The sequence below is a fragment of the Nicotiana tomentosiformis genome, chromosome 1 (genome assembly GCF_000390325.3).
Source record: "Nicotiana tomentosiformis chromosome 1, ASM39032v3, whole genome shotgun sequence".
Lineage (NCBI taxonomy): Eukaryota > Viridiplantae > Streptophyta > Magnoliopsida > Solanales > Solanaceae > Nicotiana > Nicotiana tomentosiformis.
The window spans coordinates 18083505-18095754 of NC_090812.1; the positions used below are offsets into that span (position 1 = coordinate 18083505).

At 37.5% G+C, this 12250-nt stretch overlaps 1 protein-coding gene across 1 annotated transcript; it reads right to left on the reverse strand.

Annotated features, from left to right (window-relative positions):
* Positions 1–215: 215 nt before the first annotated feature.
* On the reverse strand, positions 216–6380 carry LOC138903653 (zinc finger BED domain-containing protein RICESLEEPER 1-like). The gene is made up of 4 exons (XM_070192097.1): positions 6134–6380; positions 5478–5702; positions 571–1305; positions 216–274 (listed from the first exon to the last, which is right to left on the reverse strand). Exons 1-4 carry the CDS (start codon positions 6378–6380, stop codon positions 216–218), a joined length of 1266 nt encoding a protein of 421 aa, XP_070048198.1.
* Positions 6381–12250: the final 5870 nt, after the last annotated feature.

A 12250-nucleotide genomic window follows, 5' to 3' on the forward strand; every position in this document is an offset into this window, starting at 1 on the left:
CAATTCAATATGGATTCAAAAGGTTAAACTGAATAATATTAGTTGATAATTGTAGCAACAAAACTGAACAAACCCAAAAGGTTAAACTGAATAATACAAGTTGATAATTGTAGCAACAGAACTGAATAAACAACAGTACCAACAAGGCAACAGATCAACAAAATAGATATAGGTATTCCACTATTTAAAGAATGAACTCAAGAAGGCAAAAAACATTAAAGAGTTCCAACTTCTATATCCCTCCCAATTCCAGATGTACTACTCCCCCTTGTTTCTGCAATAACAAAGGAAAGGTTTAGACTTTAGTGAAAAAACTGAAACATAAAATCAAAGACCAACACACTAGACAAAAAAATAACTAGTGAAAGAATTATACCAGAAAAATATAGTTCAATAATCTTCATCAATACTATATGTCGACGATGCAAGGCTTTTTTCCAGTATTGACCATTTCTATTGAAAGTTTAGAACCACACATATGTTAACATAAAAAGAATTCAAATAAACATACAAATAAGTTATCAAATATATATATCAAAACAAAGAATAAAAGAAGAAAGATAGTCTTACCAAGTTCAAGTTGTTCAAGATTATCTAAATCTTCCTCAATTTTAACCGGGGTTGTTGATTCGTTACGAAGCCAATCTTGGACACACACAAGATCTTGAACCAATCTAGGAGTCAATGAACTCCTAAATGGATCAAGTATGCGTCCTCCAGTACTAAAGGCCGATTCAGATGCAACACTAGAAATTGGTATGGCTAGCACATCACGTACCATATCAGCAAGAGTGGGAAATCTAGGTGAGTTCAACTTCCACCAACCCAGAACATCAAATTTATTTTTTTCTTCCTCAACATCTTCACCCAAATATTTATCCAACTCCGTTTTTGAGTCAATACCTCCACCACTCTTATGCCTCTTTAAATCTAGCATGAATTTTGAGAATGATGATGAAGAAGAACATGAATATGGAGAAGATGGAGGAGATGGACATGAAGATGAAGTTGAAGATGGAGAAGATGGACATGAATCATCATTCATTTTGACATACTCACTGAACAAAGTTTTCATGTATGTCTTCACTTCATCTTGTATTTTCACACCTTTTGTTTCTCCAAATATAGCAGCAAGTGCGAAAGAAAGAGAGTGAAACTTTTGGCGTGGATCCAACACACATGAAATGAATATCATCTTGTTTATTTTGTGAGGATCACCCCAATACTTGTCAAATTTCTCTTTCATATTCTTTGCTATTTCTCGCACGGCAACATCTTCATTTTCCATCAATTTTTTCAAAGAACCTACCACACAGATCTCAAGAAAATATACATTAGATGTAATATAAAGTGTTCCCGATACCTTCAAGGTGAGTTCATAAAAAATTTCAAGAAACTTCACAATACGTCTTACACTTTCCCAATCACTACTTAAAAGTGGACCTGCAGGCAGCCCATCCTCACAAATACAATTAGAAATATAATGCATCAATCCATAATCAATATCACAATATTTTGTAAAAACATCCTCATAAATTGTCGCAACCTTCAACATCAAATATGTGGAGTTCCACTGTCACGACCCAATTTTCCCTCCGTTGGGTATCGTGATGGCACCTAGTCTTAGGGACTAGGTAAGCCTAACAATAATTAAAACAACAATATTATTTAAATAGAATCTCTTAAAATTCCCAAAACCGGTAGTACAAGTCATAAGCTCTACATAGTGTTTGCTAGAAAACTTCTAAATACAACTGTCCAGAAATAAGAATAAACAGTGCAAAACGAAAACTGGAAGGTGACTCCGAAGTCTGCGAACACAGCATCAGGTTTACCTTGAGTCTCCACAGCAACAGTTCATACAGCTAGCTAACGAACAATTACCTGGATCTGCACAAAAATGTGCAGAAGAGTAGCATAAGCACACCACAGCGGTGCCCAGTAAGTATCAAGACTAACCTCGGTGGAGTAGTGACGAGGAACAGTCAAGACACTCATTGGTCTAATAAACTGAACAGATATAAGTACATGAATAACAGAAGTATGATGTCTACATAAAGACTATGCAATATGGCTCACAATACAGTAATGGCATTAAAGCAAGAAATAACAAGTATCAGCGGAATATCATGAAAATGGCGCAGACACAGTGAATGGAACACAACCTAAATCCGGAATCACGAATACAGCAAGGACAAGTAATAACTCAGTAATTACAACCACTTTGACATCAGGTTTTAGTCAACAACTACATGAGGTACCGAACCTCGGACAATTCACAACTCGTGGGTCTCAATACCTGAACCCTAACACTTGGCATCATGTGCCTTCATAACACCTCATAACTACACTGACGACTCATGTGCCAATAGAGCCATTCTCACATAGAAGACAAGTAAACAAGGGTGAGCATCTATGCTCAATAATATCAAGAACACCTCTTATCCGATAAGAGTGCTTAACTACGTGTATGCTTGTGCAAGTGTCCTAACATAGTCCATACCGGCAAATAAGCATAAGGAAGAAGAAGAACGGACAACACGTAGAGTATTTTCTTACAGCTTTCGCAAGATAAGGCTCACACAGGTACATATATCACTACACAAACATCAACAACAAGAATGCCCCCAGGCCATAAATCATCACAAATCAATCCCTGACACAGCCCACCTTGTCTCGCCACGTGTGCAATAGTAACATAAATGCCCACCTTATCTTGCCACACATGCATAATAATGTTACCACCTTGTCTCGCCACATGCGCAACCCATATATATATATATATATATATATATATATATATACACACACATATATCCCGCCTTGTCACACCGCATGTGCAAATATCAATAGTAACAATAGCACGGCAGAAACCTCGTGCAACCCCATAACAACAACTGCACGACAGAAACCTTGTACATCACAATAATAACAACCGCACGGCAGAAATCTCATGCATCACCATAACAAATACAACAACAACAATGGCAATAATACAAAGTACGACAAGTAAATCAACTCAAGAAATTTTAAATCACAGGAAAATGTGGGACCAAATCACAAGGAATAACCACAGTAAAGAATGTTAGGCGTAAAGAGAACAACTCAACAAAGGGAAACTAACGTGTATCAACGATCCCACAATATACATTTCAAGAACAAAGAAACTAACACGAGTCAAATAATTCCAAATAAAACCAGTCGGCGAAGATATAGGATATCTAAAGCTTCTTTTAAGGTTGAAAAATTACTAAGGATTTTCAACAATTTAATTAAGGATAAGCAGCGGCAAGATAATCATAACCTCAATTAAGACTGAACAAATTATAGAATGAAATAATATAAATTTCAAATAAAGATAAGCAGTTATGAAAAGATGGCGTGGCTATAAAAGAGATAACAGTTAGGCACATATGAATCAAGTAACGATAATAGTGGATCATGAAGCAATTTATTCTAATTAAGCAGGTAGATGTGAATCTAGTAATTAAGATATATAATCATAATAAGAACAACTGCATATTCAATGAATACAAGGACCTAATGACCCTAAAAGGCCAACTTTCCACAAATAAGTCCGTGCACGCACTCGTCACCTCGTGCAAACGGGCTACAATCAACATAGAAGACTCAAATCCTAAGGGGAAAATTCCCCCAAAACAAGGTTAGGCAAGATACTTACCTCAAACCAAGCTCAACCAGTCCGTAAGAATGGCCTTTTTTTCAATTATCCGACTCTGAATAGCCCAAATCTAGCCAAACACAATTGCATAACATGAATACAACCATAATAGACTCATCTAATTAATAAAATCAATACTTTAACAAAAATCCCGAAATCCGTCCTAAAGGTCGACCCGGGCCCACGTCTCGGAATCGGGTAAAAGTTATAAAATACGAATACTCATTCACTCATGAGTCTAACCATATAAAAATCATCAAATTCCGATACCATTTCGCCCCTCAAATCGTGATTTTTCATTTTGAATTTTTCTTTCAAAAACCACCATTTTCCTCAACTCAAAATACAAATTAAATGATAAAAATAAAGATAGAATCATGGAAATAAATAAATTCTTGGTGAAGAACACTTACCCAATCGATTTGCATGAAAAACCCACAAGGAAACGCTCAAAACCGAGCTCTAGAACTCCAAAAATGGTGAAAATGGCAAACCCTCGGAATAGAGGACTTTATATTCTGCCCAGGGGTTTTGTGCATCGCGAACGCGGAGAAAGGGACGCATTCGCGAAGAAGAGAAACAAAAGCTGCCTAGTTGTTCTTCGCGAACGCGACAACACGTTCGCGAACGCGAAGAGAAAAAATATAATGGCCCAACGACTGCTCTTCGCGAACGCGTGAAGTAGTACGCGAACGCGAAGAGTGTAATGGAATAGCTACGCGAACGCGAAGAGGAAAATAATCACCAGTGCCCGGGGCCTGGTTTGCACTTCATGAACACGAGATAGGGAATGCGAACGCGAAGAAGGGGGTGGCAGAACTTCGCGAACGCGAAGAGGAAATATTTCACCCTCCAAAATAACACTACGTGAACGCGAAGGCAAGGACGCGAACGCGATGAAGGAAACCAGATGACAGATAACAACAGTTCAAAAATAGGGGGAAAAGACCCGTAGCCCATCGGAAACTCACCGGAGGCCCTCGGGACCCCGTCTAAACATACCAACAAGTCCCATAACCTAACACGGACTCGCTCGAGGTCTCAAATCACATCAAACAACGTCGAAACTACGAATCGCACCATGAATCAAACTTATAAATTTCAAATCTTTCAACTTCTAAAACTCGTGCCGAAATCTATCAAATCAACCCGGAATGACGTCAAATTTTGCAGGCAAGTCCCAAATAATATAACGGAGCTATTCCATCCCTCAAAATCGCATTCCGTCCCCGATATCAAAGAGTCCACTTCCGTTCCAAATCTCTAAAAATTTGACTTTCACCATTTCAAGCCTAAATCAGCTACAGACCTCAGATTTACAGTGTGGACACGCTCCTAAGTCCAAAATCACCCAACGAAGCTAATGGAACTGACGGAACTCCATTCCGGAGTCGTCTTCATATAGTTCCGAGTACGGTCAAAATCCTAAGACTTAAGCTTCTATTTTAGGGACTAAGTGTCCCAAATCACTCTGAAACAACTGGTAACCGAATTCAACCATGCACGCAGGTCAATACACATAATATGAAGCTGCTCAGGGCCTTATGCTACCGAACGAGACTTAAATTCTCAAAACGACCGGCCGGGTTAGTTGGAACATCAAGACACAATGAATTTTTAGATGTTATCTTATCAAGATCACAACATTCTTTAAACCTCTTCCATCTTGCAAGAGATTGCCTTATGTACCTGACAGCTTGTCTTATTCGTTCAATAGACACACTCTCTTCTTTCAACCCATCTTGAACAACTAGATTGATGATGTGAGCCATACACCTCACATGAACATGCTTACCTTCCATCAAATTTGTATTCCATCTAGTAAATTGTTTGGATAATTCTTTAACCATAACATCGTTAGAGCTTGCATGATCAACAGTCACAGTAAAAAATTTATCCAATCCCCATTCAAGCAAACACTTAGCAACATCACTAGCTAAATCTTGACCCTTGTGACTAGTAATTGGACAAAAAATTAATATTTTTTTATGCAATTCCCAATTCTTGTCAATATAATGTACTGTAACACACATATAGTTAATTCGTTAAATTGAAGTCCATGTGTCAGTTGTAATGCAAATTCTCTATTTTGATTCTTTGAAAATTCTCTTCAAAACATGTCTCTCTTCATTATAAATCTCAAGACAATCTTTAGTCACAGTAGTACGAGAAGGAACATGAAATAAAGGTTGAAGAGTTCTCACAAAATCTCTAAAACCCTCATTTTCAACAAAAATAAAGGGTTGCTCATCAATAATTATCATACGAGCTAAAGTATCATACGAGCTAAAGCCTTCCTACATGCCTCTTGATTAAATTTTCAAGGGATTACTGATACGTCACCTGTTTGACCACCTTTTTTTGGTTGAAAAGCTAGTCTCTGTTGGCTGGTGTCTAACTTATGGGGATTGTTCGGGCACTTGATCATATAGGATAGCAAATTGCTTGTACCGTTGTTTTTTGTATTTGCTACATATTCTTCTTGACAATACTTGCATCTCACTTTTTTAATCCCTTCGTCATCATTGAACTTGTCGATATAGCCCCAAGCAACTGATCTTTCTTTCATGACTTTTCTTTTCTTAGAAGCAGATTCACAATGGAGTGTGTTAGTTGTGGAATAATTTGAAGCAACACTTTCAGTACCTTTTAGGATAATTTGAAGCTCATTTCCCTTCTCTGCCTCTTGCTCTGTCATCTATGAAACAAGTATAAAATAAAATCCATGTAAAAAATCAACACCGACAGTTAAAAAAGGATAGCGAAGAAATACAAGAACCCACAAAAGTGCTTAAGTGCACGAGCTAACACTAGATAAAAATTCATGCAAAAACTTAATATTTAAGCTTTGAGAATATCAGATGAGCAGCAGTATATTTTTAATCAAATAGCATCTTTGAAAAAATTAAGTTCTAAAATGGAAAGGAGGGAGAGAATAAAAAACCAAAACCTTAGATCAATCTAAAATAAAAATCGACCATAAATAGAAAAGAATCAATCAATAATCTAAAATGGAAAGGATGGAGAGAATGAAAAATCAAAACAAAACCAACAAACCTTACTTCTGGAGAGCAAAGATAAAGCAGTACTATTGGAGATTTTGGAGTGATGGAGGTAGGTCTAAAAGCTCTAAGAGATACTTGTTGTCTGCTGATGTGAGAGAAATAAGACAAATGAAACCATATTTGATGTCACCCTCACTTTTATATGTAGGCCTTATATTTCGGATTTCGGATCGGTTCGGATTTAAATTAAGCCAAACCGTATCCGATCCGATATCTAAAATATTTAAATCTATAATCCGAAATCTGATCCAAATAGTTGAAATCCGATCCGAACCGATCCAAATAACATGGATCGGTTCGAATTTTCGGTTCAACCCAAATAATGCACAACCCTATGCCAAACAGGTTGCTGTGGGGGAAGATGGGGTTCTGCGAATGCAAGGTCATATTTGTGTGTCTAATGTGGATGGGCTTCGTGAATTAATTCTTGAAGAAGCACACAGTTCCAGGTATTCTATTCATTCAGGTACCGCCAAAATATATCAAGATTTGCGACAACATTAATGATAGAGGAGAATGAAAAAGGATATAGTTGCATATGTAGCTCGGTGTCTGAATTGCCAGCAAGTTAAGTACGCATTGCTTCAGAAGTTAGAAATTCCTAAGTGAAAGTGGGAGCGTATCACTATGGATTTTGTTGTTGGACTCCCACGGACTCAGAGAAAATTTGACGCAGTTTAGGTCATTGTGGACAGGTTGACCAAGTCAGCACATTTCACTCTAGTGGAAGTTATCTATTCTTCAGAGAGGTTTGCTGAAATTTACATTCGTGAAATTGTCCGCCTTCACGGTGTACGTGTCTATTATTTCAGATCGAGGTACGTAGTTTACCTCACATTTCTGGAGGGCTGTACAGTGTGAGTTAGGCACGCGGGTGGAGTTGAGTACAATATTTCATCCACAGACAGACGGACAGTCATAGCGCACTATTCAAATATTGGAAGATATGCTCCACGCTTGTGTTATAGACATTGGAGTTTGCTTATAATAATAGCTACCAGTCGAGCATTCAGATGGCTCCATATGAGGCATTATACGGAAGGCGATGCCGATCGCCAGTTGGTTGGTTTGAACCGGGAGAGGCTCGGTTGTTGGGTACCGATTTGGTACAGGATGCCTTGGATAAGGTCAAGATTATTCAGGATTGACTTCGCACAGCTCAGTCTAGGCAAAAGAGTTATGCCGACCGTAAAGTTCGTGATATTGCATTCATGGTTGGAGAAAGAATATTGCTCCGGGTTTCACCTATGAAAGGTGTAATGAGGTTCGGAAAGAAGGGCAAGTTGAGCCCTAGGTATATCGTACCCTTTGAAATTCTTGAAAGGGTGGGTGAAGTAGCCTACAAGCTTGCATTACCACTAAGTTTATCAGCGGTTCATCCGGTGTTTCATGTGTCTATGCTCCGAAAATATCATGGTGACCCGTCCCACGTGTTAGATTTCAGCTCTGTCCAATTGGACAAGGATTTGACTTATGAGGAGGAGCCGATAGCCATTCTAGACCTGCAGGTTCGTCAGATGAGGTCAAAGAGTTACCCTTCAGTTCAAGTGCAGTGGAGAGGTCAACCTGTTGAGGCAGCTACTTGGGAGTCCGAGTCGGACATGCGAAGTAGATATCCCCCACTTGTTCGCCAGTTCAGGTACTTTTCTAAGTCCGTTCGAGGACGAACGTTTGTTTTAGAGGTGGAGATTGTGATGACCCAAAGGGTCATCTTATGAATTAAGACTCTATTCCGGGCCCGTTAGCCTTAAAAATCTTATTTTTACTCACCTCGATTTGCGTGCACAATCCAAGCATAAATCCGGAAAGCCTTTATGTGGAAATTTATGAAGTAATAATTTTTGGGATTTAAAATTGATTTTTATGTTTTGAGTAGATAGACTCGGATCCGTATTTTGACGTTCCCGGATGGTCCGTAGTAAAATATGGGACTTGGGCGTATGCCCGGAATCGAATTCCGAGGTCCCTAGCCCGAGAAATGAATTTTTGATAAAAATTGTACGACTGAAATACTATGGATTTGAAGATATTGATTAATGTTTGATCTCATTGGTATCGGCCCCGTATTTTGGTTCCGGAACTCGGTACAAGTTTAATATAATATATAAGTCATGTCTGTGAAATTTGGTAGAAATCGAAGTTGATTTGACGTGATTCGGAAGTCCGGTTGAGAAGATAGTAGTTTTGAAATGTTCTTGAGGAATTCATGAGTTTTGGTGCTAAATCCATAGTTTTAGGTGTTATTTTTGTGATTTGATCGCACGAGCAAGTTCGTATGATATTTTTAGACCTATGTGCATGTTTGGTTTGGAACCCCGAGGGATCGGGTGAGTTTCGGATAGGCTACGGAGTGATTTTAGAACTTAGAGAATTGTTGGTGTAACTGGTGTCTGTAGCAGGCCTCTGATCTCGCAATTGCGAGATCAGGCTTCACAATTGCGAACTAAGCAGGCCTAGCAATTGCGATGTATCTATTGCAATTGCGAAGAAGGCCTGGGCGAGCATGTTCTCACAATTGCGATATTTTCTTCGCAATTGCGATGGGGGTCTCGGGAAGGGTATGTTCGCAAATGCGAATTTCTGCCCGCAAATGCGATGGGCCAATTGTCGCAAATGCGACATATTCTTCGCAAATGCGAAGGTAGCGGAAATGTGAAGGATCTCGCATTTACGAGCTTCGCAGTTGCGAAGCTCAGGTCACAAATGTGACGTCCGCAGCTGATAGCTTTGGACTTAGACGAGAGTTTTCATTCATTCTTCAATTTTTCGAACCCTACACCTCAAGAGGCGATTTTTAGGCGATTTTCACGAAAAAATATTGGGGTAAGTGTTCCTTATCCTATATTGATTATATTTCATGATTTTATACTCATTTATATCATGAATCCATGAATTTATGGAGGAAAAATCAAATTTTTATAAATTCTTCCAAAAATAAAAATTTAAGATTTGAAGGTCCATTTGATATCGGAATTGGATAATTTTTGTATGGTTGGACTCGCCTCGGAATGGGTGTTCGGATTTCGTAAGTTTTTTTTTTTGAGATTTGAGATGTGGGTCCCATTGCCGAATATTTTAATAAATTTTGAATTTTATCCGAAAAATTAATAAATTCATATGGAATTAATTCCTATGATTCGTATTGAGTATATTGAATTGTTTGTGAATTGATTTGAAGCTTTCAGAAACAAATTTAAAAGAAAAAGTTATGGTTGAGTAATTGATTGGAATTTGCAAAGCGAGGTAAGTGTCGTGGTTAACCTTGACTTGAGGGAATAGAACTCTTAAATTAATTGTTATGTGAATTGCATGTGAACGACATATAGGCGAGGTGGCGAGTGTCTATACGTCATCAAATTAATTGTTTGCATGCTTACTTGAAAAATCATAAATTATTTTAAATCATGAATTAATTATTATAATAATTGTTTCTCTCCTATTCTTTGTTAAGTATTAATCCTTGAATTCTTGCATTAAATGTTACATGCTATTTGAATTATGTGTCTTAATTGTTATTTGACATTTAACCTATTAAATATTAAACTGCCTATTTTCTCTCTGATTTCTTTAATAACTTGTTATTTGTCATTGTTTGTTTCATATTTAAATCATAATTATTGTATGCTTGTTGTTTTATAATTTTATATTAGTTGTTGCATTTATTGAGAAAATTTCTTCTATAAGAATTGGTAAATAGATATGTTGGAGGATCGGGTTGCACGCCGCAATAGAATTGATTATAATAAATATATTGGAGGATCGGGTTGCATGCTGCAACAGACTTATTAAAAGTCCATATTGGAGAATCGGGTTGCACGCCGCAACAGACTTATTAAAAAATTCATATTGGAGGATCGGGTTACACGCCGCAACAGACTTATTAAAAGTCCATATTGGAGGATCGGGTTGCACGTCGCAACAGACTTATTTAAAAGTCGACATACATATATATATTGGGGGATCGGGTTGTACGCCGCAACAGATTTGATTAAAATGAATATATTGGAGGAGCGGGTTGCACGACGCAACAGAACCGAATGTGAATATATTGTGAGAGCGGGTTGCACGCTGCAACAGAATTGAATGTGAATATATTGTGAGAGCGGATTGCACGCTGCAACAGAAATGATGGAAATGATAATTGGTTATGACTGCTGAATTTGCTTTAATTATTATAAACAAGTTACCTAATTTATTTCTATTATTGTTGTTATTATTAATATTGCGTACAGGTAATGTAAGTGACCCGCCTTAGCCTTGTCACTATTTCATCGAGGTTAGGCTCAGCACTTACCAGTATATATGGTCGGTTGTACTGATACTACACTCTGCATTTCTTGTGGAGATTTCGGAGTTGGTCCCAGCGACGTGCCATAGACTTGCTCGGATTTCAGCTACTCGGAGGAGACTTAAGGTATAACTGCACGACGTTCGCACTTTTGAAGTCCCCATCTACTTTACTTTAGCTGTGTGTTTGTTTCCAGGCAGCTTTATTTTATTCAGACCTTTATTTGTATTTATTCTAGAAGCTCGTGCACTTGTGACACCAAATTCTAGGATGGTATTTAGACACCGTTGTCTTTATGGATTAATCATTATATTTCAGACCTTACTTCCGCGTTTATTTATTTGTTATTAATAAATTTAAAGATTGTTTAAAAAATTGGTTAATATCATTCTAACGTTGGCTTGCCTAGCAAGTGAAATGTTAGGCGCCATTACGGTCCGAAGGTGAGAATTTCGGGTCGTGAAATGCGAGCTCGCATGTGCGGAAATGCCTGGGCAGTGTATATATCGAAGAGTCCGACATTTTTACTCATTTTGGTCATTTTGAGCTCGGTTAAGGCGAAGTTTTGAGAGGTTTTTCACGATTTCGAAATGGGTAAGTGTTCTATAACCAAAAGTGATTATATTTCACGAATCCATGTCTATATTCATCATTTATTTCAGATTTAGAAGGAAGAAATTAGAATTTTTGTAAAACTTTCCAAAAATAAAAAATTTAGATTTGAAGGTCCATTTGACATCGAAATTGGATAATTTTTGTATGGTTGAACTCGTAGCGGAACGGGTGTTCGGATTCCCCGAGGTTTTTTCGGTATTTGAGATGTGGGTCTCACTGTCGAATATTTTAATGAATTTCGGATTTTTATCCGAAAAATTAGTAAATTCATATGGAATTAATTCCTATGATTCGTATTGAGTATATTGAATTGTTTATGAATAGATTTGAAGCTTTTGGAGACAAATTTAAAAGGAAAAGATGTGGTCGAGTAATTGATTGGAATTTGCAAAGCGAGGTAAGTGTCGTGGTTAACCTTGACTTAAGGGAATAGAACCCTTAAATTGTTTGTTATGTGAATTGCATGTGAACGACATATAGGCGAGGTGACGAGTGTCTATACGTCATCGAATTAATTGTTTGCATAATTATTTGAAAATCATAAATCATTTAAATCACGAATGAATTATTATATTAATTGTTTCACTCACAATTCCTTGT

Coding starts and splice junctions, on each gene's coding strand:
- LOC138903653 (XM_070192097.1), bottom strand. CDS start 6,380: ATGACAGAGCAAGAGGCAGAGAAGGGAAATGAGCTTCAAATTATCCTA. Junction 1,306..5,477: donor GAATACAAATTTGATGGAAG/GTAAGCATGTTC, acceptor TCTGTGTGGTAG/GTTCTTTGAAAAAATTGATG. Junction 275..570: donor TCTTGAACAACTTGAACTTG/GTAAGACTATCT, acceptor TTGTTATTGCAG/AAACAAGGGGGAGTAGTACA.